The following is a 27,188-nucleotide window of genomic DNA, read 5'->3' as shown; positions in this document are numbered from 1 at the left end:
CTTCAGCGTACAGGTCTTAGTTGAGCGAGTGCATGTTGACAGGACCATTTGTTTGTCGTTTTGTTGATGAGAAGCATCGAGTCGTCCTTTGAACATCAGAGGAATGTGATCCTACGCACAACAGCTGGTTTCAGAGTGTATGGGAAACCCCGTGTTATCGCTGCCATTATGGGAGGTTTATCTCTGCAGCCAAATTCGTTGGTAGTTTTCGTCTTTGCAGGCCAGGCAGGGCTGATAAAGTTGGGATGATATACAACAAGCTCACTTTTTATTTAATATGATTTGTTGCTTTCGGTTTGGTCAGATTAGGGTTTCTAAGAGCTTCACAGGGTCTGCCTCCTTACTCATGAATCATTCAAAATAAGCGATTTAAATGAGGATTTCGAGATCTGTTGTTAAGGTACAAATGGGATAAAAAAGTTGCTTTTATTAATCGTTTGCAAATATATTTTTTTATGTATTTGCCTCAGACATCACTTTAAAACATCTGTTTTCCTTAGTTTTAAATTCATTCACATACTAAGCAGTTGTTTCCCTTTCCTAAACTTCATAGTTTCACCTCAGACCTACACGTTACCTGCTACACCCTGTTAATATTAACCCCTCTCTTACTTATTATACTATAAAACCGGCCCACACCATAATACCACCACCACATCTCACAGATGGATAAAACTTTTATAAAGAAAGGCAGAAATTCATGCTGCTTAGGATTTTTTTTTGTCTAATGATAATCACCAACAGCTTTCCTGGGTTTAGGAAGCCAATTTGTTCTCATAATGCAATTCACCAAATATGATTTTTTAGAATCAAACTTTGAATTTTATTATTTATAGAAATCGTCTCTTTCATGATTATCGTTCAGTTGATTGAGAAACATTGAAGAAATAAAACAGTGTGCACTCTTTGCTGGAAGCAAAACTTTCTGCCTTCTTGAAATATAAATAATGTAACATACATAACGCCCTCCTTTAACATCTTGTTTGGGGAGCTGAGGGTTGTAATTCAAGACAAAGTCCACAGTGTTTGGCTTCATCTCTCCCTTTGCCGTGTTTAATCGCTCTGCATGAAAGGCTCTGTCAGTTCACTCACTGCCCACATTCGAGTTCAAGAATGCGCACGGCTCAAACGCGCGACTGTGCGCTCAGGGCCTGCCACAATAACCGAGGCCTGGGTGACGGCTCAGACCAAGATTGTTCTGCATGATTAGGCAACTGCAGCCCCTCGGTAAACTTGTCTCTGGGTTCAGGGCTGTGGTCGACCACAACTTTGTCTTTACTGCATCTGAAGATTAGGCGATGGTTGAACAGTTAAATGTTAGATGATGAACAAATGTTTGCCTCTGTCTTGCAATCAAAACTTACAACTTTAGAACCATTTGCCTAACCCTAACTAACACTAACCCTAACCCCATCTAACCCTAACTAAACCTAACCCCATCTAACCCTATCTAACCCTAACCCCATCTTTGCCCATATTTTCTGACAAAAATATGAAAAATGTGCACTGGAAAATGTGAGTAGACTTCGGTTTAAATCACCGACTTCCTTAAGAAACCTTGACAAATGTAACTCATCGAGTTTAGGAGGGCTTTGCAGGGCTGGAAGAAAGATACGATAATGGAGAGAAGATCAGCCCTAAGCTCTCATCAAAACGTGGAGCTAGCAGCCAGAGAGAGTGCAGTTTTATGGTCCGCTCCCTGAATTTTGCAATTAACTTCACTTACTGTATACAGTAGCAGAAACTTTTAAATCTTACAGGCATATTTATCCTGCGAGTCTCACAGGATTCAATATGATTTTAAATGTTTTCATTCTAGTAAAGTTTAAACTTTTATGATGTTTTAACAGCTGCAGCTGCTTTCTTTGATTAAGATTTTCTCTGTAAAACAGTGTTTTAATGTTCATCATGGCTTTTTTTTTTTTTTAGCTGGCCTCCTCTCTGAACTGTACCAGACAGATTTTAATAAAACTCAACCTTGCAAGCACTGAGCAGGAGGGTGAACTTTCCTTGAACATACGGCAGGTTATCTCCGTATCCTTCATAAACTCCCGAGTCCAACTGCCTGGAAGAAGACATGAAGATGCTCTGCAGGAAAATCATTAAACCTGGAGATGATCACAAAACACAAATGTTTACTTTGTAAATTTGAAACAGCATCAGCTATAGCAACATCTTCAAGTCGAGCCATCTGTACAGGAGTTGACATTTTCCTTTGGCGTTCATCTGCCAAATGGAGGCTTCTCTCTGTTTTTTATCAGCTAAGCTTGGGGCAGTGAATGACGCGCAACAAAGGAACAGCCTCCATGTTTTTAAGACATTATCTGTGTACATGTCTACACATCTGGAGGAGCAATTCAAGCTGCTTGTCCATTACCCACAGCCTCAGGCATGAGCCCCCACGCCAACTCTAAAAGCAGTAGTGAGAATCTGCTTTCTTCCTTCATCCATGTGAAATCTGTACGTCTTTATCCGCAAAAGTTACAGAAAGTAGCTGGAAAAGGCATCAAGTCTGTTTCAGTGAATATCTCCAGAAAAGTTAAGTGATTCGGCTTTGAACAACTCCAAAGCGGTACCGCTACCAGCTCTGAGATCTTTCCGTGTTTTAGGAGGTCGTTATTTATGTAATTCCCTCCTGAGCTGTCACTCTTCAGGTGAAATGTCCCCGTCGTGGACCAAATCGAAGGAAAAGAAATGGGTCAGTGGTGCCGTCGGTGAATGAAAGCCGCAAAGATGTGACAGGGTTGAGGAGCCGGAGGGGAGAGGAAGACAAAGGCGCTCGGAAACCGAGGGAGATGAACCAACTTAGAGGCGCCGCGGTGACATTGATGTTCTCTGATGTTGTCTGCTTTCTCTGAATTCAAATTATAACGCAACGTCAAAGAACTTTGTGCAGGGCGCATTGAATGTTTGCATGTGTTATGCATGTGAGCGCCGCTGCGTGTGCATCACACAAAATGTGCATGCGTGTGTTGATGTGCGTGATGTCAGTCTGCCCACGGCGGTGCAGTAAAATGGCTTCTGATGAATATAAATCAGGTGACTGAACAGGCCGGGGTTTCTTCCCAGACCAGCTCAGAAGATTGTGTAATGCCCACTCCCACGCTGGCCGTGCGCGCACATACACACTACCTCTGCTGCAACTGGGTGAACAGCACATCCACAACTGTGTTTACCAGTCAGTCTTCAGATCAGACCACCATGGTAGAGGGTTCGCACTGAGGCTCACCGGGATTATTTGGAGCGCTCGAATGGTTTTCTTTTGAATTCAACCGACCACAGTGATTTGGTATTTTGGACTTCCGAGCCTAAGCTGGAACTTCATCCTCCCGTGAATGTTGAAGCAAGTCGTGGACCCTCAGAAACCAGGAGGTGAGGTTCTGACAATGTGGATCCCAACCCCCAGCATGACCGTCCCGCAGCGGATGGTGCTGTACGGGACGTGCGTGGTGGCGCTGGTCAACTCCGTGGGCCTCCTCGTCCTCATGGTCCAGCAGAGTCAGCAGCACGCGCGGCTGGAGCAGACCGAAGCGAGGCTGGCCGAGGTGGAGCAGAGCTCAGTGGTGGAGTTCTTCCAGGAGGTGCCGAGGGGAGCGGCGGGGCTGCGAGCGGGCCCCGGGGACCGCTCGCAGTACCAGCAATACTCCAGGAACAAGAGGAGCGAGGAGCTGGAGAAGGACCTGCAGCGGGAGCGTCACCATGACGACGAAGGGAAGGGGTTACGGCTGAAGGAGGCCAGCCAGGAGGTCGGGGAGGAGAAGGACGAGATGAAGCACGAACTGAAGCACAAGCACCGACACGGCCAGCATTACAACACACAGGATGACATGATGATGATGATGACTTACTCCATGGTGCCGGTGAGATGGTTGAGCTGTTGATCATTTTGTTAAAGTCAGCCACCTTCCTGTTTTAAATCCTGTATTTAAATCCAATTGAGCTAAATTGGTTTGTTCCATCATCACAGGCTGCAGATTTGATTTTATCCCAGTTTATTATGACGCATCCGAGACGATGAGCTGCTTAACGCAATCTGCAGATTACAAAACTACTACAGCAACAGGAGAATTTTTCAACCAATAAGATTCCGACATTGTTATTCGTACAGATCAGCATGGGCTTTAATCAAAAATAATGTTTATCTGCATGTATTTTAAAATCTGCTCACATTTTAATCCAATGCCCTTCACTATAATCGTAAATCTAGATATTCCTTCTTCCTCTGCAGATCAAATTGCTGATTGACATCTGCAACAGCACTAAGGGAGTCTGCCTCGCTGGTATGCCTTCATGAACTAGCTGCAAATTTACATGTAAAGACAGAGCTGACACTTTACTCATTAACGACCTCACACTTTGCTTTGCAGGACCGCCGGGGCCGCCGGGTGAGTGAAGCCTTACATCTTAAACCCTAATCTGAAATGCCACCTATTTTTCTTTTCCATTAGTGGAGGAGCTGCTTGTCTGCTAATTTATTTATTTTTTCCATTCAATCTATTTATTGTGTAGGTCTGCCTGGTGCAGACGGCTTTCCAGGCCACAATGGGACCGATGGCATCCCAGGACTGAATGGACTGCCTGGAGCGGATGGAAAAAGAGGGAAGAAGGGTATGGAGAGAGGGAGGATCTACTCTGGCCATTTTTATTAAAGCTCCAGGCAGTTATGGACATAATAGAGAGGAATTACTGGCATAATGGAACAATCAAAGGGCTAAAGATAACCTGAGGGTTAAAAAATCCACTACGAACAAACGCGCTCTACTGGAGAATTCAGATACATATGGGATAAATAAACATAAGCCCAGTTCACAGGCTGCTTAGCAACATTTTGGGGCTGAAAATTTTTTGTAATCTTGTAATACTCTGGTATTACATATTGTTTTTACACTTTTGAATTGTAGTACTACATCCTTTCACTTGAGCAAAGGCATGACTTTCATAGTGCAGTTTTTTTAAATATAACCATTAAGTTATTGAAGGATTTAAATAAATAAGTAAGTAAATAAATACATATTAATTAGGTTTATGGCACATAATGTCTGTTCTCTCTGATCCAGGTAAGACAAGCAAGACAAATCAGCTGGAAGGCTGCTTAAAATCAACATTTCAGTTTGGAAAAGTTGAGACTCGATATGGCTGCTGCATGTTTGAAACCTGAAGGTAGCTGCTGTAATAAACTGAGCATCTCAGATGGTTTGAGCCTCATTAAATTGTTGGCATACTAGAGGTGTGTGATGCTGCATATTTTGGTATGAATCCAATATCAAGAAAATACAGATAAAATATAGATATTGGTATAAATATGTTTCATTAAGTTTGACATGTTGTCAAACTTCTGACCTTTAGGTGCTTCTGTACTTTCTTTTATTATTATTATTTTGTTCAAACTTTGGACAGCTTTTGGACAACGTTAATAGGTTTGTGCGAAAACTTTAATTAGACACTGACATGATTATTTTGCTGTTTTCCTAAATAAAATGTAAAAATAATCATTTGAGAGCAAATCAAAACAATTTTTTTTTACGTTGAATCTCAGCTCTACCTCAAACTATGACTAGACCAGAGGCTCCCAAACTTTTTCTTCTGCGCCCCCCCCAGTGGTTTCCAAACATTTTCTGCGCCCCCCCTGTGGATTACAAATGGCTGTCTGGTTGAAACGTCGCGTGTGAAAATAGACACCAACACCGGTAGCCTACAAGGTACTTGTTAAGCTTAAGGTTCTGTATTGATATTAGCTAGTCATCTTTTAGCTAACATTACCTGCATCCAACAGCTTTACTCAACTCAGTCGGTTAGTTTGGAGGGAAAAACTGTGAAAAGTTCTTTGCGTTTTGCTGGTTTGCTGCCGTGATTCTAACACACCTGTAGCTCCGCCCAGCAGCAGCAGGTCTCCTTCACAGGTGGAAACCCAGCGCGAGCGTCGTAGCGCTCATGTTGCGTTTAAAGGCGGCTCGGAAAAACAGGTTACAACATGTTAACAACGGATTAAACAGTTTTAACTGCTGATAAAAGTGACAGAGGACACAAATATGGGAAGTGTGGAAGCCTCTACTGTATCAAATTGACATAGGAATAACAGAGAGTTGGCCATTCTAAGGTAAAAACCCAGCGCATACAGTGTTCATGTTTTGTTTTGTTTTCATCCAGACGGCTTTCCGCGCCCCCCCTGCAATGACACGGCGCCGCCCTTAGGGGGCGCGCCCCACAGTTTGGGAACCTCTGGACTAGACTATGATACAAAAATAAAATAACATTTTAAGAGGGAATCTGAAAGCATTGTGGAAATGCTTTGTTTGATTCTTTCACGCAAAGAAATATAATGTTTTTGGCTCTTTATGTAAACACAGTAAATCTGCAACAATAAAAAGGGAATGTGTTGATTGCTAAGCCGTGTGAGCAGACGAACTGTAACTGCAGATGGTATTTTTTTCTTTTTGCTAGTTCACCTCGCTTAGTCAGATATTTCAATGCTGCATTGTCTTACTCGTGAATGGCAGAGGAGGTGGAAACAGCTCTTTTTTCCCCTCACATTTCCAGCAAATATTACTCATTACTGTGGTTTTGGCCTTCAGCTGAATGACTTAGGAAAATCTCCCAATTCTCCCACTTCCACTTCACAATGGATCGCATTATGGATGCAACAAAGCCTGTGTATTAGTATGTCACAAAAAAATGTCAGTGTGTTTTGGTACAGGTGCTGGTCATAAAATTAGAATATTGTGATAAAGTTCATTATTTTCCATAATGTCATGATAAAAATTAAATTGTCATATATTTTAGACTCATTGCACACCAACTGAAATATTTCAGGTCTTTTATTGTTTTAATTTTGATGATTTTGGCAAACAGCTCATGAAAACCCAAAATCCCTGTCTCAAAAAATTAGAATATTATGAAAAGGTTCTCTGAACGAGCAATAAAAATAATCATCTGAATCAACAAAGTAACTCTAAACACCTGAAAAAGATTCCTGAGGCCTTTAAAAACTCCCAGCCTGGTTCATTACTCAAAACCGCAGTCATGGGTCAGACTGCTGACCTGACTGCTGTCCAGAAGGCCATCACTGACATCCTCAAGCAAGAGGGTGAGAAACGGAAAGAAATTTCTGAACGAATCGGCTGTTTGCAGAGTGTTATATCAAGGCACCTCAGTGGGGAGTCAGTAGGAAGGAAAAAGTGTGGCAGAAAACGCTACACAACGAGAAGAGGTGACCGGACCCTGAGGAAGATTGTGGAGAAGGGCCGATTCCAGACCTTGGGGGAAGCAGTGGACTGAGTCTCGAGTAGAAACATCCAGAGCCACTGTGCACAGGCGTGTGCAGGAAATGGGCTACAGGTGCCGCATTCCCCAGGTCAAAGGTCAAGCCACTTTTGAACCAGAAACAGCGGCAGAAGCGCCTGACCTGGGCTACAGAGAAGCAGCACTTTGGACCACTGTTGTTCAGTGGTCCAAAGTACTTTTTTCGGATGAAAGCAAACTTTGCATGTCATTCGGAAATCAAAGTGCCAGACTCTGGAGGAAGACTGGGGAGAAGGAAATGCCAAAATGCCAGAAGTCCAGTGTCAAGTACCCACAGTCAGTGATGGTCTGGGTGCCATGTCAGCTGCTGGTGTTGGTCCACTGGGTTTTATCAAGGGCAGGATCAATGCAGCAGCTATCAGAAGATTTTGGAGCACTTCATGCTTCCATCTGCTGAAAAGTTTTATGGAGATGAAAATTTAATTTGGTCTGGAATCGGCCCTTCTCCACAATCTTCCTCAGGGTCCGGTCACCTCTTCTCATTGTGCAGCGTTTTCTGCCACACGTTTTCCTTCCTACTGACTTCCCACTGAGGTGCCTTGATATAACACTCTGCAAACAGCCGATTCGTTCAGAAATTTCTTTCCGTTTCTCACCCTCTTGCTTGAGGATGTCAGTGATGGCCTTCTGGACAGCAGTCAGGTCAGCAGTCTGACCCATGATTGCGGTTTTGAGTAATGAACCAGGCTGGGAGTTTTTAAAGGCCTCAGGAATCTTTTTCAGGTGTTTAGAGTTACTTTGTTGATTCAGATGATTATTTTTATTGCTCGTTCAGAGAACCTTTTCATAATATTCTAATTTTTTGAGACAGGGATTTTGGGTTTTCATGAGCTGTTTGCCAAAATCATCAAAATTAAAACAATAAAAGACCTGAAATATTTCAGTTGGTGTGCAATGAATCTAAAATATATGACAATTTAATTTTTATCATGACATTATGGAAAATAATGAACTTTATCACAATATTCTAATTTTATGACCAGCACCTGTATACTGGATGATTTTCTGCTGTTTAACATGATGTCTTCTACAGGACCTCCGGGTGAGAAAGGAGAACCAGGAGAACAAGGAGAGCCTGGTCCACCCGGAGAGGCATATGAACCATCCAATGATGTCATTGTTGAGGGTAAGGAGACAGTTTAGAAGAAGCCTTTTCTTAAATTGCAAAGGTTAAGACATCTTCATGTTGCTATCTTTTGTTGCTCAGGGCCTCCTGGTCCTCCTGGCCCTCCAGGGCCTCCTGGACCCATGGGACCTCCTGGGCCTCAAGGGCCTCCTAGGACGAGGCACCACAGAGCTCACCTGCAAACCGCTCATACTCTGGGTAGACTTGAACTCTATATAACCTTAAAGCTTGACGAAACAATCATCCCATATTTCTGAATTTGACATGTTTAGTGCTAGAAGGTTTCAAGCACTTCAGCATAACTTTCAGGAGTGAGAAGGGAAGAACATTAAACCGATCACACTGTCTGACAGGGTTGTTGCACGCCGTGCCAAACGACGAAACTTTGACCGTGAAACAAGCTGTGAAACTTCACGAAAAGCCGGTTAAGAACGGTGAGCGTGTTTTTTTTTCCACAGCGCTAATAATCAATTACCTACAGGCGTAAGCATCTAATCGTGTTTTGTTTTCCCTCAGAGTGCCTCATCAAGTCTCTGATAAATCCCAGAATTGTGGCGAAGATGGAGAGCACGTTTGGCACGTGGATGAAAGACACAGCTCACCTGGACGACGAGAGGATATGGGTGGCAGAACACTTCTCAGGTGAGCCGCTTTGACTCTCTTCGTTTCTGCCAAGGAGTCCTCACACCGAGACGGTGGTTGGGTGAACGTTGTGCCTGAAACTCCCTCAGGTCGCATGGTGAAGGAGTACCAAAGCATGGCTGCTTTCCAGAACGGCAGCAGCGAGACGGTGGATGTTAGGAAGTTTTACCAAGGCTGCGGCCACACCGTCCACAACGGCTCTCTCTACTATCACATCGCTGGTACTTCTACCATCGCCAGGTAAGTGTTATTTGTCTTAGAGCGGTTCCATCCCAGTTTCAATGAATTCACCACTTTTTGGTTTGCCCCTTCCCAGATTTGACTTCAGAACCAGGCGGCTTCACACTCTCTACATAGACAACGCCTTGTTCAACAACCTGTCGTATCTGCTGACAAACTCCAAGACCTATTTCAAGATGGCGGCAGACGAAAACGGCCTGTGGTTGATATTTGCCTCGGGAGCGGATGAGAGCATCATGGTAGCCCAGCTGGACCAGAAGACCTTCTCCGTCACGTCCTACATAAACACCACGTACCCCCGCACCAAGGCCGGCAACGCTTTCATCGCCTGTGGCGTCTTGTACGTCACCGACACCAAGGACGCCAGAGTTACCTTTGCTTTCGACTTGCTGAAGGGGAAGGCAGTGAATATGACATTTGACTTGAGGTCCCCTGGGGGAGTTTTGGCTATGCTCTCCTACAGCCCGAAGGATAGACACCTGTACGTTTGGGACCAGAGCTACGTCAGGCTCTATGTGGTCCATTACATCTCTGATGAGTGATAACCACGCAGACACAACCATTACGTCATGCTCTCGAAGCAAACCCCGTGTTGACAGTTATTGCACTACTAGATTTAGAGGGAAATATACATTAGCCTTCATTGTCATGTGGAACATTTATCCAAATGAGTCTGAACAGATTTTAAATAGTTTTTTTTTTTTTACAGGAAACTGACTTTATATTATTTGTGCGTTTGTTCTTGCATGAGTTGAAAGTGGGATTTCAGTGTTACTAATAGACTGAACTCGTTGTTTTTTTAGAATTTTGTATTTTTTTCACTTTACACACTTAACATTTCAGTATCTTTAATGTTGCAACTTTTAACAAGCACCAAAATCTCCTTAAACACCAAAAATAACTTGTTTTCCCCACTACAAGTAAAAAAAGCTGTGATAAATACCTGTTGTTGCAAACTGAACCAATGATTTACCTTCTGTGTCTGTTTTTGATGATAATGGCAATCCATATTTTGTAAAGTTTATACCCCCCAATTATCCATATCCAGGGCAGATTTACATTTAAACTTTATTTTACCAACATATTACTTCCAATTAGAAGTAATATTACAGTTTGTTGTGGCTGTAGATACAATGTGGAAATATGTAAATAAGCAGTTAAAAAAAAAAAAGGAAAACACTGAGATTTTGAGAAAGTCTCACTTCCTTTCAGAAACAAACTTTTTGTTAAATGAAAACAATTTTAAAGCAAAATCTGCCAAGCATATGGATAATTTTGGCCTTAGCCGCAATGTTTGCATGTTTTCTACAGTTTGTGGTGAATCAGCATCAGTGCCGACTGACTACGCCTCTCAATAAAAAAAAACTTTTAAAAAGAAAAAGAAAGCAAACCCGATGAAATAAAAATCATTTATTCACTTTACAAAGGTAAAACTGTTACCTTGACCCGTCTCTCACAAACACCCCCAGGCTCCATGGCCCTGGCAAACATCTAACGATGATATTGGCTTTCTTTGCATGCACACACACACACGCGCACACACACGCACAACGAACAGCATTGGTAAAACTCCTAAAACACATACAGCACATGTAGTGGGCAGAAAGAGGGAGGAACACTAATCTCTTTAATAAATACCACACACTTAACAAAAGTCACAACTAATCCAACTGGTATGATACAAACCAAAAAAGAAAGAAATGTCTTCATGTTTGTACAAGCTGTTGTTGTAGTTCGTACTGTATATATATATATATATTTATATAATTTATATAGTAAAACTATCTTAAACGCTTTACTACCAGGGCAAATAAAGCCAGACATTCATTTGTATACAACAGTTTCTTTGATAACCTATATATTTGAAATAAACTTTTAGTGTCTTCAGAATTTGAGTGCAAATATCTATTTTCTCATGGATGAAATAAAAACAGCTGGCGAGGTAAACACACAAACAGTAGACTGTTGCACGTCGTCCAATCGGAAACAGTGAAAGCTCTTACATTCCTAAAATAAAAGGCAATAAGTTAAAACAGTTCTTCAAAGGAACAGTAAACCAAACACAAACACATAAATACTTTAAATATTAAACTCAACTCAATTAAAACAACAACAACAAAAGAAAACAACTCACAAACATACAACTGATATCGTTTTGTGCAAAAACCAGCAGTGAACCTTTGTGTTTCCGCTCTGGGCGGTCGGGTGTTTAGCGTTAGACGACACAGATGAAACATTTAAAGTTACAGTCACGGGGGTGGGGGGCGTTCGATGTTCTAGCAGGGAGGCTGTCGCACTAACAGGCAGGCGGGCGGGTTGGTAGGCAGACACGGCAGAGAGAACACACACTTGGATCGGGTCGAACTCAAACCTGGAGAGGCCACAGTGAGCGATGGGCAGCCAGTGATCAGTGGACGGAGGGGGCCGGGGAAAGGGGAAGAGAGGCGTCGCCGTTAAGAGCGACGCGCCGTCGGCTCTTCGGCGAGAAGCCGGAGGGGCCAAAACTATTGAAACAAAAAGCAGATTCCAACGACTCGAATCACACCGGAAACCACTGACTTAATAACGAACCACAGAGCTGGTTACAGTAGATGCTAAAAGATTTCAGCTGTGGGCACAAAATGACGACAGTTACACACTTTTTAAAAGTTTTTGCTTGAGCACTTTTACAGAGCACTATCAATAGACCTGTGATTGCACCGCGGAACGAGAACAGGACATGCATAACTTCCCTATGGACACACTCTATGAGAAGAGATTCATCAATAAAATTACAACAAATCTAGCTTTTAAAATCAAGTATGATACCGTTTTGCTTGTAACTTTTTGTTTTCAGCCTTCGGGGGCGAAAAGAAACGTTTGCAGCTCTGGTTTTGTCGTTCTGGACGACACCTACTCCCGCAGTAAACCCATGACCTCTGCGCACTCAAAGGTGCCAAAAAGCGTGGCAAGCTGTTGACGAACTATGCTCACTTAAAAGGCCGTTTGACGAGCCTTCGCATTTTTTTTGCTTGTCTTTTTTTTTTTTTCTACTTGTCTTTTTCGTCTTTGGACCGTCAGATGTGGAAGCAGGCATCACAGGATGTCAACGATGCTGCTGGCGATGTTGTAGCGGTCAGGGAGAACCCTCATCTTCAGGGTGCCGTCCGCGCCGCAGGTGAAGATGCGGTTCCCCGGACGCGTCTCCACCTTCGTGACGCCGTTGCCGATGTTGCGGAAGATGGACTGCTTGGCGTGTTCGTTGCTGAAGGAGTGCATGAGGCCGTGGCCCGCCAGCTTCCAGACCTGGAGAGAAGAACGCAGATCCGACATCACTGTGTTTTTTTTTGTTTTTTTTTCTCAAATCAATATTTACAATTCTTTTTGTAGAGGATGTTTCACTGTTGTTGTTTATACTGATCAAAGAAACAACTTCACAAGCAAATGTGTCTCGGCCTGATGTCGTGTGAGCATTTAGAAATCTGTTACCTTTTACAAACACCGGAATAAATGTTGGATGTATTTTAGAATAAAACATTTACAATTTTCTTGATTCTAGTTTGTACTTTAGTACCAAGGTTCATTGACTCAATCTATTGTGATTTTGATCTGTAGTTCCACGTAGTGCTATGCGTAGCACAGTTCACTTCTCGGGCTTTTACTTTTTGCTTCATTTTTGTTTCTACAAACAGAAACCAGATAGAGACCAAAAGGGGAGTGTCCAAAGACTTACAGGCTATGGAATGTGGTCCATTTTCTTTCTTTTTTCTTTTTACTTAAGTCATAACTACTACTTCGTATTTATTTAAGTTACCATAAGAAATATGTCAATCAGACTTTAAAAAAAAAAAAAAATCCAATAAAAACTGGTTACCTTTATGTTTCCCTCTGCAGAGCCGGTGACGAAGAAGTCCTCAAAGGGATCCAGAGCGAGCGCCTTGATGGCCGAGTCATGGGCCTGGAAAGTGTGCAGCAGCTGTCTCTGGCGGATGTCAAACACACACACAAAGCCTTTCCTGCCTCCAGTGATGAGCAGCTGCTGTTTCTGAGCGTACTCGAGAACAGTGGCCCCGTTCTCATGACAGGGGAACGCTGAGGGGGCCGGGGAAGAAATATGAAGGGTGCATCACAGAGCAGCTTGTTATGGTGGATTAATACCTGTGGCTTTTATGTTTTTAAACATCAGGTTTCTTACCGTGGACTATGGTATTGCCAGGTGAAATCAGAGTGTCCCACAAGCAAACATTTCTGCAAATATTAACATAATAATCAACCTGACTTTTAAAAACAAAACGTCTTGGATTTAGTTTCTCGGCGCGGACGCTTGCCTGTTGTCGTTGGACTGTCCGGCTGTCGCGATCAGGCTGGAGGACGTGATGAACGCAAAATCGCCGCAGGTCTTGGAGTGACACTGCCAACTCTGACAGCAACGAAAGAACAAAAATGAAGAACAGTGATTTCAGGATTTACTTGGAAGCGTTTGTTTTTGTTGCCAACAGTTTGATGTGAGTCGACCTCACCAGGTACGGTTTGGGGTTGGAGGACGTCTGGTTGACCTGCCAGAGACTGAGGAATCCCTCTCCGTCAGCAACTCCGCACTGCAGCAGGATTTCAGAAAAATCAGAACAACCCAGCGAGCAGACAAAACACAGCCAATATTCTCCCTCTTTCTCTGTGTGTGTGTGTGTGTGTATGTGTGTACCTTATTGCCTTGGGTGTTAAAATAGAGCCGGGTGATACGAGCGTTGCCTGCTTGTCTAAAGCAGATGAGCTGCTGCGGCCTGTTCCATTCAAACATCCTCACACTGCCGTCCTGAGCTCCCGTCATGTCTGAGGCACAACGCCGACATGTCAGAGGAAAATTCATCACAACTAACTGTTGAAACCAGCGAAGCGGAGTCACTTACAATACTGATAAACAGGGTGCGATGTCATCCTCTTCACGTTATTCAGATTTCTTTTCATAATCTGGAAAAAAAATAAAGTTAATATTGATAAAGTCTTCTAAAATGTTCAGCAATCCAGATTGGTAAAATTAGAAAATAGAGGTTTAATAGAGTTTATGTACATTTATAAACAGTTAATTTATATCAGCTTGGTAAACCACTCACTTTAAAACTGTACAATTTCAGATAAATCTGAAATTATTCAACCCCCTCTGCAAATTAGAAACAAAAAGGATTTAGCATTGCATAAGTGTTTGCATGGCCAAAAGAGGAAGTAAAGGCTGAAACCAGATTCCTGAGGAGGCAGGTGCTCAAAAACTGTTACAGCACCTGGTGGCTGCGGCCACTGAGGTTTCAGTTTCCACAGTAAGGGACGCAACGCACTAAACGAGCCCCACTCTGCTCTGTGGAGCGAGGAATCAAAACAAGAGCGCTTTGAAGCTACGGATGAGCAAAAATAATGCCTGCAATAAAGAACGCTGTGCCTACAGTGAAGCACTGAGGTGATGCTCTGAGACAGCCTTCCGTTCATCTGGCAACTTTTTAAGATTCTTAGCAAGAAAATTAAAAGGTCATCCAAACACATGAGGTGTTAAAAAGAAAATCCTGGTGCTTTGTGTCTTTTAATGTTGCTGTGAAGCATTTTTCTTGTCATTTAGAAACTTTATTAAAAAAAACAAAACACCACACAGCGGCAAAATGTGATATACTCCCTAAAAGTGGAGTAAACGTTTCGTCTTTTCTTTCTGTTCAGCTCAGGTGAAGCCACCTTCAAATTTAGCTGAATACATCATATATAAGCTGAATGTTGCCCCAATATTGAACCACACGTTTCCTCGAATCTATTTTCCATAAAATTGATCTTGGATGGGTCAAATATTCTACACAAGTCAGTACATTTGTCCCAATAAGTAAATAAACCATAATTTAGAAAAACAATCACAACTTTCTAGAAAAATTCCACTTTTTAACTCATTTTTCACCTGCTAAAGATTCAAAAGCAAATACCAGGAACATTATAAAATGATCCCGTTTTTATTGCAGAAAAAAAAAACTCCACAATTCAGCGGAGCAGGGCACGAGGATTCGGATGTGTAGAAAACGACAGAAGCAGAGCAGAGGATCACCGCCTGCCCCATCCTCTTCACTGTATCGCACCGAACATTTATCAGCCTGGCTGGGACGCCGAGGTCTCTGGCTGTAAGGTACTCTGACGCAAATCTGCACCTTGGGCAGACGGCTGCGGGAGCTATCTGAGTTTATAAGCAAGCGATCTCTGCCGCGCGGAGCTGCCCTCTCCTCTGTATCAGCGCTCATAGACTCAGCAGCAGGTCAGGTGTTTAGTCGGCGCGGCTTTGTTTGGCTCGATGTCGATAAGGTTTAAAAACATAGACTGTCTGCGGATGAGCGGAGACTTGGAGCTAAAGACTGAATCTGACATTTTACGTTCCTTCTGCTGTTAGTGAATACGAGCAAGTTTTAACGCATGTAGACCACTAGACCAAAAAAAAAAAAAAAGGCTAAGTAGAGTCACTTCATAGAGTTTCACCCATCAGCAGAGTTGGGAAAAGAACCGGGTTTCCCCCTGCTGTTAGAGGCTAGGAACTGCAAACTCAACACTGCCTGGTGCAAAATTTTACAACAAAGTAGCTCGTACCACGCTGGCCCCCATGCTGGTCTGACCGCTACCGAGCCACGGCATGGATGCAGAGACCGGCATCGGCGGCGGCGCAAAGGACACAGAGCTCGCCTGGGCGATATTTGTGTGAGAGGAGCGGGGGTCCAAGTCGTCAGAGCTGTAAAGCAAAACAGAGAAACATTGTGCAGATTTAGTTGTTTTTTTGTTTTGTTTTTTGTGCTAGAAGGAAACAACAACAACAAAAAATTATTCTTTCATCTGATGCGACTCTGACCTTCGGGATTCCTTATCAAAGTCGTCTCCTATCCAGGTGTAGGGCTGGACGGCCACTAGAGTGGAGACGTCCACCTCCTGGACGTCGTGGGTGGACGCCAACACGATCTCATTGGAGTTAGCCTGAGAAAAGAAGGAAGCAGGGAGGAAGAGGAGAAGGAGGAAGGGCAATGATTAACAGAGAGGAACTGCTTCTAACTTTACTGAAAATAACACAAATTTGTTAAATTCAAGGACATTTTCTGACAAATGTCAATTCACTTCTTGCATGCTGGCAAAAAAAATATACATATTTCCAAGAAAAATTCAGACACAAAATGTGAAAACACTTACCCAGTTAATGGCAAACGCCATAATTATGTCAGACTCCTTGTGAATGATTTTGGCCTTTCCTCCAGGATAGCCCAGATCTGCCTCTACCTGAACAGCAAAAGAAAAACCAAAGCTGAGGAGACATCAGAGCTGCAGCTCAGGGATCTGAAGCTAGTCAGTAAAAGACAGAGAGATTTGCTCTTTGAAAAGAAGATTAAATTAATTTCCCGGTAAAATTAGTGAAGCAGGAAAGGACTGTAAATTTAAAATGTCGACTTGGGGCATCAGAAAAGATTCCCGCACCCTGAAGTTTCATTCAAATAAAAGAGAAAGGCCATAATAAGAGTATTACAGATGCATCTTATTAAATTAGAATCATATCAGAAGGTTTATTTATTTCAGTAATTCAATTTTAAGAAATGAAACAGATTCATTACTCAGAGTGATATGTAGATGGTTTGAACCATCTATTTCTGTTCATTTCCATGGTTGTTAAAGCTCATATAATGAACAACGTATTCCTCTCTGTATATTTTATTGCATAAAACTAATAAAAATAGATTTTTTTACACAGAAATGTCACGACCTATGTTACCTTTAGCAACAGCTGTTATACTGGTTGTGCTAACCCAGTCTTGAACCAGAAATGATGTCAAAACAACTTAGCTAAACTGAGGCGAGAAAGGACTGGAGGATGGATGTTGTATTTCATTTGGCCGGCAGAGGAAGAAGGAAATGCAGTGGGTGACCAACCTCTGCATGTTAGGAGAGGCTGCTAGCATGTAGCCTCTGCATGCTAGGAGAGGCTGCTAGCATGTAGCCTCTGCATGCTAGGAGAGGCTAACGCTAACGCTAAAGCTAACGCAAGTGAGTAGCCTCCTCCTTGTTTGTGAGTATCGTCTGCTCAGTTATCGGTGCTGGTTGATAAGTTACCGGTGTCGGCCTATCATTAATCAGATTGTAGCCGGCTATGAAATGGATATAACGTCCTGCGACAAGGAAGTTTCCACCACTAGTCTTAATTTTGGTGCTGAAACTGCCCATTTGTTTCAGTAGGCTAACACTTTCTTGCATTAAAAAACTATTTTGCTCTAAGAAACTGAATTTTACATTTCTTTTTATGTTAAAATTAGTAGAAACAAATATATATCACTCTATGAGCAGGCAATCTGTAAAAAGGTTCCACTTTTTCAAAACTGAATTACCAAAAAAATTAAAATGTAACTTTCTGATATCACTTTAGTTTATGGAGATGCACCACTGCATGGTAGACGCATGGCTTCAATGTAAGTATAAAATATTTAGACTGCAGATATGAGTTGCTGCTGTAAATAACACTTTGCACAGCTACAAAAGCCTCCCGCAGCCCTGACAGTGAGCATGCAAGTTAGTCGATCTACTGAGTGTGCCATCGCTTGCTTGCTTTAAGTCCAGCAGAATCAGTCCAGTTAGGCAGGAAAAAAGGAGTGAGACACGAAGGGAGACGTGTTATTTTTAGGATTTGGTTGTGAGGAGAAATGTGAACGGATGTCCCAGTGAGAGGAAAGGATCAAACATCAGATCTAAGCCTAAGAGCCAGGAGGAGATTTTATGGAAAAATAAAAATAAAAATAAAATCAAAAAGCCAGAGCGGTCACTATTAGGCCAAGCTGGAGAGGAGAAAACCAGAACTTCACCCAGTTTGGTGACGCCACAAACCGCAAAACCAAAACCTTATGCAGCTGGTGCAGCAGACTTTTTATTTTATTATTTTTTTATTTTTAAACATTTTCTCCTTCAAGCTTGGCTTTGCAGTGATGCTCAGAGACAAAAGGGCCCGGGCTGGGACAGTAAATGATACTACCTTATAGGGACTGCTAGCTCCAGCTATGCAGTTTGGGTTTATACGGTCCACATGGTTCTCTAAAGACTACACAACACACAGAGGCAATATAGACACGAAACAAACCAACATGGCACAACACAAAACACATGCACAAACAGAAAAAAAACAAAAAAAAACATGAAATGAAAATGAAGAGGACTCACAGAATGTCATTGTAATCTTGTTAAAAAAATAGAAATAGCTAAATTTGTCTATTTTAATAAAGTCCTCGTCATTAGAATGGATGAACAGTGAATCTGAATGTTGTAGCTGCTGCCTGATATCTCACTTGTAATAATACAAGACTAAGCACATGAATCGTCTGGAACGTGTCTCATAGATATAAAAGCTTTTTTCTTTTTCTTTTTTTTTGGGGGGGGGGAGGGTGGGAGGGGGTATAAGTGATTACTTTCTTCCAAACAAATCCAGACATCACAGAAGGCAGTGATCTGTCTTGTGCCTGATTAAAGATGAGAAGTCAAAGCAAAGATAATGAAACTAAGAAAAAACATAAATAGAGAGAAAAAGCTCAGTGGGCAACTTCCTCTGTCCGACAGCGTTATGGTGGACGGTCAGGCCTGCACTCTGTCTGGTGGACGATTCCTCACTGGTCCAAATAATCTCACTAAAAGGTCTCAAAAGACATCAAAGCAGGAAGCTTTCAATGCAAAATTGCATGAGCTCTTTGTAGATTGTTTGTTCATACTGGAGGAAAACTGTACTAACATGTGGCAAAATCATAATAAAGACTCAATGGCTTTCTTCCTTTGGCCAAACAAAATGGTACCTGCTTCGTTTAAATAAGCCTAATTAATCCTCACACTATAATGGTTATTGTAATCTAACGTTGTGATTCTTGGTCTGTTCGTCTAAAAAAATTCAACTGGTTTGCAAGATAAAATGAGAAGGTTAAAAAAGCAATGTCATCAAACACGGATATTTTGCCCTTTCCTTAAAGGAATAGTTCAAAATTTTCAAAGTGGGGTTTTATCATGTACTTATGAGTAGTCAATGTCTTATCTGCAGTAGATAACTGTCATTAGATCGCCACGACATTTTTAATCCAAAAGTAAAACCATTTTAAAGTTTTATAAAACAGTTTTTGCCTGTGCCTCTATGACATTTATTAAAATGGAAATGTTTTGTAATGTTTTAATATGTGGACTTGACACTGATTCCAGACTGGAACGTTTTAAGACTTTCTTAAAGAAAACCAGCTTTGTAGTCATGGTTACCAGCAAGCCCATGATGCTTCCATGACTTCTTCTCGTTTCATGGTTGTCTACTTCAAGTTAAATCTAGGATTTATGCTGTGTATATTTTATCTTACTACATTGATTTTATTGTCTTATAGCGTTTTGTGTTATTATAGGTCTATCTGGTGATGTGTATTACAACTTTGCTAAGGCTATAAATGTTAGTGTTCTGTAATTGTTTATACTTAGCATGTGTCCCCATGCAAATAATAATAATAATAAATAATAATAATAATAAACAAAGAAGGAAAGAAAGAAAACAAGCTGAGATCTGACTTTGCTTTAGTCCTGCTCTGATTTTCAACCACATGGAAAACTTTTGTGTTAAATTAAAGTGAGAACATTAATAAAGTTATTCATCGCAGATAAGACTCTTCATAACACATAAATAAAACCATCACTGGAAAAATCTGAAGGATCTCTTCAAACCAACAAAATAATCATGTTGGAGGATGTTCTTAATTACAGACAAAATATGGAATAAAATTGATCCAACGGGCCAGATCAAATAAAGAACCATTTAATAAGTAGATATGTTGTTTTTAGTCAGCTAATCAGGGAAAACTGAACTAGGATTTTCTTTATGAATCTTCCGCTGACCTCACTCTGCTTCCTTTTCTTGGTAAAGATGTAACGAATCAAAGCCTCCTGGAGAACTTCCTGTTTGACCAGGAAATGCCAAAGACGTCGAACTGGGAAGGACTGATGGCTCTTATTCCTGGAAACAATAATAGGGCAAAAGAAAAGATCCAGTTAATTTTTTAAAATTAAAATTAGATTTTTCCAGCAATTCGTAAAATACCTGCCAGAATAGTATTTCCCGCCCCCCCCATAATTGTGTGTAAACAAAAAAAACATCTGGCTTTGATTTTCAAGAACTCACAGGATCCAGTCGTAAGTATACATATACAAACTGTAGGCAATTGTGCCCAAATTGTATGTAAGTGCGTCAGAGTAAAGGGGTCTGAATACAAATGCTTGTGAAATTAGAGTCTTGAAATAAAAATGACATTGAATGCACTAACTTGAAGGGCGTGTTGTCCGGCTCCAGCATGGCCTTGTGTCGCAGTATGGCGGGCCCAGATCCCGAGCTCAGGTCAGTGGGGTAGGTGTTGATGTAATTGGGAGGCGGACCTTCAAACTTGTTCATCCGCTCCAGTAAAAGCTGTTCCCAGTTCTCCAAAGTCTTCAACACTGCGTTGCTGAGAGGGGAAGTGACTGGTAGATCTGAGATCACAGCAAACAAAGAGAAATGGTGTGCTTAAATATAGTCAGAAGTGCACTGATATGCTGCATGTGTGGGTCCACATTAGATTTAAGCAGAGTACCTGTGAAGTCAAGTCCAGTGAGAGGGATAAAGTTCTTGACGTTGTGATGAGCCAGTTTGACCATAACCAAACGGATCAAAGCCCAGCTGAAAAAAAACAAAACAAAACGGTAAGACTTCAACCTGAAACACCGGCTCAAAAAAGAAAGTTATATCTAAGCAGGAAAAGATGGAGCCAACCTGTAGGAGCTGGAGTCCGAATGCTCCGTCATCTGTGTGTCCGAGAGGAAGGCATCGTCATCATCGTCGTCATCCTCAGCGCCACTTTCGTCTGAATCATACAAAGCATTGCTCTCTGAGAGCGGGAGGAAAGGCTGAGAGGAAGAGAGGAAGGTAAGCGGAGAGAGAAAAAAAATGCTTGTTTTATGTAACGCGGAGGCTGTGCGTCACACGAACCGCTTGTCAGGTTAATGTCTTACTTTCGCTACGAAGTAGTCCCACATGCTCAGCTCGGGGGGGATGAACTTCTCTCTGTAGGTGGGTCTCTCTGCAGGCACAGGAGGCGGGGTGGCAGGCGTCTCCTTCACGGGGCGTCCAGGAACCAGCATCCTCATGTTGAATCTGCGTCTGTATCGGTCCACGTCCTCCGCAGGCGGCTGAGGGGGGGCCGCTGGCATGTGAAGGAGCGACAAGGAGCTTAAGATATTTACGACTGACCTCAGAAAAGGAAAGCTGTCGGGGAGGCTGCGAGAATAATGAGGATGAGCTTAGACTCAGCCTCATTTTCATTCCAGAAGCAGGTGAAAGCAGATCAGGAGGAGGAACACCGCATCCACACTCTATCAGGGGCCTAAGCCACATGGACTTGGAGTTAAAACTGCAAACAACAACCTTAGTCATACCAGAAATACCAGCACTGGCTTTGTCTCTTTTACCACCCAAATGAAAACTCAGGCATTTGGGAGAGGGTGACACATGAAGACAAACACATTTAGGATGGAGACACAGGGCAAGACACTGTAGGGTATGCACAAACCTGCACCATCATCCTGGGTGACTATCTCTGGCATTGCACCAGACAAAACAAGACAACACACAAACCAGAGTAGACAGTGCAGTTAGACACACAGATACCACACAGTCTATTACATAACTTAAAATAAAGGAAAATAAATTAACAGGAAGTGATACTTAAAAACACACAAAAGACAAACACAGATGACACATGTGCTGAGTAGTCATAAACAAAGGATTGCTTTCAATCCACAGCACTCAAGTGAGACAGACGTAATTGTCTATTTCATTAAAAAAGTGTTAAGGATGTCAATAAGGAGCTAAAAATAAATGTCGCTTCTGCATGGCTGTGTTTCTGCAGCATGGAGGTGAGACTGCAGCGAACCTCAAAAGGGCAGAGTTTCAACACGAGATCTGTTTCAGCGGTCTGACATTTACGATCGTCTGAGCTCCAAACAAGCTCTTTGAAAGCCTCCCGGCCGCGGCTGAGAGCTGCATCGGACGTGACAGAGATGCGCCGTCCAAATGCCAGCTCCAATCTTCTCTCCACACAAAAACAGCTGGAGAGTGAAATACTATTAATGAACGGTGTTCAATTCTGCCCGTAAACCTGGATTTCTAGCAGCGCAGGTACTGCATTAGGTTATATGCAGATAAAAACACTTAGTCATGGCAAAAGAGCCACACATTAAATCTATTATTTATTCAATTTCTGCCGTATTTCGCTCATTCAGGACATTGTGTCTTTTAGTTTGACATCTTCCACTGTACGTGGAAATATTAATATTCAGCTTTTGTGATAATCTCAGCCGCCATTGAAATGAATGGAACATCCCATAATTTCCGGAAAAATTGTGGCAAAATCTCTGCGCTCTTTCACATCTAACTACTTCACTTAAAAATGCCATTCAGAGTGTAAAATGTAGTCATATCCTTCAACTACTTCTGTTTATTTAAACCTGTTTGTATCGCTTACAGATTTCATAAAATCCCTCTTCGAGTTTCTGCTCAGTCATGCACTCTTTTGTGCTGGTCTACGACATAAAACCTCAAAACCCAACCAGGCGTGTAGTTGTAATGTGTCAAGATGTGAAAAAGCTACGAGGCACAGAACATTCAGAATGAAACACGGCTATAAAAATAGCAGACATACTTCTAGTATTCTAGATAACACATTGTTCTTAAACCCTCTCCGAGTGTACCTGGTTTAGTCTCAGATTCAGATCTAGTCTGAGAGGCCTGCTCAGCCTTGGCCACTGAGCACTCCTGGCTAAGGGCAGCTGTTTAGTGACACAACAAAAATGAGCACAGGAGACATTACGACATGAACATGCGATGCTGCGTACGCACACAAATCCACTCACACCCTCACATGGTTGCTGCTTATCATAACAATGAGCACAAATGTCTTCATAGCACTAATCAGTTCTAATGTTCTTGAAGGGCATTCAGCAGGGAGCTTCATGAGAGAGAGAGAGAGAGGCAGGAGAGTCAGTCAAGCATCGGCAACAACGCAAACCTGTACAGTTACCATGCACCGCAATCCTGCAAACCAGCACTGCAATCTACCAGCCTCGTTACTCACAGCTGGCCTTAGTTGCTGGGGCCACAGTGCCCAGCCCCTCTCCCCTTGAAACAGGAGGAGGGGGTCGATTGGGGTGCTGGGTTTCAGTGGGGATGGGAGAGGGGTTTGGGGAGAGGTGGCTCTGCTCAGGTCTTCCTGTCTCCTGAGATTCCTCTGGACTGGCTGCCTCAAACTCAGCTGGCACTGGGACACAGGGCAGAGGGCACACTCACACAAGACACTACACACCAGTGGCAGCAGCATCTTTGGAACATCATCAGGTCAGGGGTAGGTGAATAAAAAAAATGATGGAGACAGACTCCAGAAGGATGGAGCGGTCGCCACGGACGCGCAAGATGCGATCAGAGTTAGCTGGGATGTGAATACCCAGAGGAGGGCAAAGGGGGATGAGGACGATGTGAGGACCGTTTGAGTGTGAATACAAAACTGCATTTTCTTTTTTTTTTTTTTTTTTTTTTTTTTTTTACCTGGTGGAAGTTCAGGCCTCTTTGGCTTAATAATGACTTTTGCTCCTCCTCCGAAGACAGCCGCCCACATGCGGTTGTTGAGGGGATGAGCGGCCAGGCGGAAGAGTTCGTTGCTGTTGTGAGTACCCAGGCCGTGGATAAGCAGCGAAAGATAAACGGCCACGACCGCCTCGCACAGCAGAACGCTGAGCCTCGGCTGGTCCTCCTCCCTCGCAGACGTCAACAAGGAGATCAGGGACGACACACCTGCAGCGAGGGGGGGGGGGGACACGGTGCTTTTTTTCTTTCCCCAAAATTATTTGCAAAGTCATAGAAAACAACAACAACAAAAAAAACAGACACAATGAAGAGCTCTTTTATGAAACATTTGCATGATGGAGTGATAAGTCTCTGTCTTTCTATTTCTTTCCTGAAGGCCATGGAGCTCCTATTATAGAACACCATCTGCCTCTCTGCATAAACACAGATTGTCTGCTTTGCTTCCCCCGCCCCCTGCACACACACACACACACACACAAATGCACGCACGCACACACACACACAAACACCTCCCTCTGCTGTTCACATTTCCTCCAAGTCAACCCTTTGATGCTTTCATATATGCTACTTCCTCATCCAGTGAGGATTCTGGAAAATTATTATAGCCTCTGTCATCTTTTTTGGGCTTTTCGAAGTGTGGGGCGCCAGAGCTCTACAGGGGGGTCACAACACCAGGGGAAAAAGATGAGCAAAGTAACTGCAGGTATTTAACCAACTTCCACCAAGCCTGTAGGCCTGTTCATTCATCCAGCCGCTGTTATAAAAGTGCTGGCTGTACTTGGCTGGAGTGAACCTGTCTGGCTTTCACATCCCAAAACTCAACAAAAACCTGATTGGGAGCTTCAAACTTCAGCGGCTTTGTCGAGGGTTGTTAATTTTACTGTTGGTGAAATTTTTTTTTTTTTTTTTGAGAAGTTTGTGATAAAACTATTCAAGGTCCTGAAATAGGACAACTGATTATTTTCAGTTAATGTTTCAATTCAGCTAAACCGCCCTTGACCCATTCATTAATGTTTGTGGTGTTTTTGGCATCTTTTGAAATGTTGATGTTTCGGGGGAATGGTTTCTGTCATTGGTATAATTTTGTCTGAATTTACGATGTCCATTTATTCATTTATTTAGTACATTTTGCAACTTAAATCAAGCTCATTGTTCTATCTGCTCTTTCGGCATAAGCTCTTATAACAAATCTAAAGCAGGCAGATGTTTACAGAAATAATTGCAGTAATGTAGTTGGGGGATGGAGTTTTTGATCCATCCCCCAAATGTGGAAAACCCCAAGAAGAGTGTCTGGTTACCAGGCCACTGCGCAGGAGCAGAGTTTGGAGTAACATGTTCTTCAATGCTTTCTGTGCGAAGCCGCTTCCTTTCACTTAGCAGCAGCCCCTGGTACACCATCCCAGTGAACTGGTTAGCTTCTGTTTGACTGCTGAGAGGACAAAAGCAGAGAAAAGTGTTTATTTTCACCATGCAGGAGTCAAGTCTCTCGCTGACTGATGGACCTGGGGTTACCTGTAACTGTGACTGTCACATAGGGCTTGGTAGACACAAGCAGAAAGAGACGCTGCTAGCGTGTGAAGAGCATTTACCTGAGGATGAAAGAATATCATGGAAATGAACAACAAATACAAGGAAAAGCTGCACACTTCAACTCCAGCAGCATTTTCCTTAGAAAGAAATGTTTTTGGCAGAACATCGGGCTGCATTCAAACTCAAGCACACATGAATTGACAAGAAGCTTGCAACTTGTTCTCTGTCTTAAGCATCAGTGACATTTGGTACTGATGGTGCCAAATGTTTTCCAAGCTGCTCTCAAACTTCTGCCATAAAATATGAATAGAGATGAAGAGAAAAAAATCCACTGCTCCAGTTTTCATTGCTTTAAGGAGTAGATAAAAAGAAAAATCACCTTAGTTACGACACAGAGTTTCTGTAAGTTAGCATATTTTTAACAAGAAGTGCTCCGAGTGGTCATGAAATCATCATTTCCTCAATCCCCACAAGTTTGAAACGTAAAAATTCCAGTTTTGAGTCCTGACCCGATCGTCGATGACGTCCGGATGTGGTGGAGCCTCCATCATTGTGATGGTGTAGAGGATGTCGTGGATGTGGTTGCTCAGGTGGAGAACGGGATTGGCTATGACCGTCTTGGTGGGGGCGATGCACGCCGACAGCAGGGGCAGGGTTGTAGGCAGAGGCAGCGGGGACTGCAGCTGCTTCACCGTTGTCTCCTACCCAGACACAGACGAGGCGTTTGAAACCGTGCCAAACATTCAAGCAGGCCAATAAAAGATTGTGAATGGCAGCGTGGCGCGCACCTGCTGGCTCTCCTGCAGAAGGAAGAGAAGCTCCATACGGACGGAGGTGACCCCTCCTCCTTTGGCTCCGTGAAGGCTGCAGTAGGACAGGAAGACCCTCAGCAGGGCCTGGTTCTTCCTCAGCCAGGCTTTACGCCTCTCAGAGTGCTGCTGCTTGGCTTGAAGGCGACGTCGCTCCATCTGGTGACGCTCGTAAGCCCCGGCCTCCATGTTCTCCAGCGCCTCGTCTGAAATGTCCACAGACGCCGTACGGTCCCTCTCGAACTCTGGGCCTTCCTCTTTTCCCTCCACCTGTGTGTTTCAACCAATATGTCCAGAGAATTACTAAATCAGAAAAGACGGGCAAAGCTTTCCTTTTCTCCCCAGCTGAGTTTGTTTTCTTGGAGTTTACCTTGTAGTTGCAGATCTTGTGCATTGCTGCAATCTCCTTCTCCAGCCAGCTGTAGAGCTGAAAGCGGAGCTTCCCTCCATCTACCTCGAAACCCGTGGCCAGCGTTCGCAGCTCGGTCATCAGGATCTTCAAACACGCACGAAACTTCAGCTGCTCTGCAATCACATCCACTTCGGATTCGCCCTAAAAAACAGGAAAACTGAGTGTTTAGAGGTTTTAAAAACTATATAAAAAAAAGCAGTCCTATAAAGTATGAAATATTACATCATCTTCTAATAATAATCCTCTAAGCCATGATTTTCACTCAAAGTACTTGGGCTGCTTTTAGTGTCATAAAGAACAAATCTGGCTATTAACTGTTTGCAAGTTAAATACAAACATATTAACTGTGATACAGTACATGAATGTTCACCAGGTTTAAATACAGCTGGTAGCCGGTAAAAAGATCCCTTACTATAACGCAACAGATACAAACTGTAGTAGAAATTGAAAATGATGGAAAAGATGACAGGAAGACCAACACAAGGAAAA

General features: G+C 42.8%; 2 protein-coding genes across 3 annotated transcripts in view; one reads left to right on the top strand and one right to left on the bottom strand.

Annotated features, from left to right (window-relative positions):
* The first annotated feature begins 1,526 nt into the window (after positions 1-1,526).
* Positions 1,527-11,197, top strand: gldn (gliomedin). The gene is made up of 10 exons (XM_014979045.2): positions 1,527-3,860; positions 4,229-4,280; positions 4,368-4,385; positions 4,510-4,608; positions 8,333-8,425; positions 8,507-8,623; positions 8,779-8,859; positions 8,942-9,067; positions 9,157-9,307; positions 9,384-11,197. Exons 1-10 carry the CDS (start codon positions 3,336-3,338, stop codon positions 9,847-9,849), a joined length of 1,728 nt encoding a protein of 575 aa, XP_014834531.1. The 5' UTR covers positions 1,527-3,335; the 3' UTR covers positions 9,850-11,197.
* The window catches only part of dmxl2 (Dmx-like 2), a 43,979-nt gene continuing 27,493 nt past the window's right edge, over positions 10,703-27,188 (bottom strand). Inside the window, exons 33-55 of one of the 2 annotated variants that reach the window (XM_088004191.1) lie at positions 26,658-26,840; positions 26,267-26,557; positions 25,988-26,179; positions 25,461-25,537; positions 25,247-25,377; positions 23,910-24,155; positions 23,443-23,625; positions 21,323-21,513; positions 21,084-21,217; positions 20,905-20,990; positions 20,602-20,803; positions 20,177-20,294; positions 18,300-18,365; positions 16,478-16,564; positions 16,146-16,267; positions 15,890-16,028; positions 14,194-14,254; positions 13,989-14,116; positions 13,807-13,884; positions 13,615-13,706; positions 13,482-13,534; positions 13,161-13,378; positions 10,703-12,592 (exon numbers count right to left, since the gene is read on the bottom strand). In XM_088004191.1, coding sequence (XP_087860317.1) covers positions 12,383-12,592; positions 13,161-13,378; positions 13,482-13,534; positions 13,615-13,706; positions 13,807-13,884; positions 13,989-14,116; positions 14,194-14,254; positions 15,890-16,028; positions 16,146-16,267; positions 16,478-16,564; positions 18,300-18,365; positions 20,177-20,294; positions 20,602-20,803; positions 20,905-20,990; positions 21,084-21,217; positions 21,323-21,513; positions 23,443-23,625; positions 23,910-24,155; positions 25,247-25,377; positions 25,461-25,537; positions 25,988-26,179; positions 26,267-26,557; positions 26,658-26,840 — 3,288 coding nt within the window. In that variant the 3' untranslated portion in view covers positions 10,703-12,382. The remainder of the gene's footprint in view (positions 12,593-13,160; positions 13,379-13,481; positions 13,535-13,614; positions 13,707-13,806; positions 13,885-13,988; positions 14,117-14,193; positions 14,255-15,889; positions 16,029-16,145; positions 16,268-16,477; positions 16,565-18,299; positions 18,366-20,176; positions 20,295-20,601; positions 20,804-20,904; positions 20,991-21,083; positions 21,218-21,322; positions 21,514-23,442; positions 23,626-23,909; positions 24,156-25,246; positions 25,378-25,460; positions 25,538-25,987; positions 26,180-26,266; positions 26,558-26,657; positions 26,841-27,188) is intronic. The other variant, XM_088004190.1, reaches the window with a different exon arrangement.

Source organism: Poecilia mexicana, unplaced genomic scaffold (assembly GCF_051168715.1).
Source record: "Poecilia mexicana isolate PSO_F unplaced genomic scaffold, ASM5116871v1 scaffold_3, whole genome shotgun sequence".
Lineage (NCBI taxonomy): Eukaryota > Metazoa > Chordata > Actinopteri > Cyprinodontiformes > Poeciliidae > Poecilia > Poecilia mexicana.
Note: the sequence above shows the minus strand (reverse complement) of the source record. Positions and strands in the feature narration are given on the sequence as shown.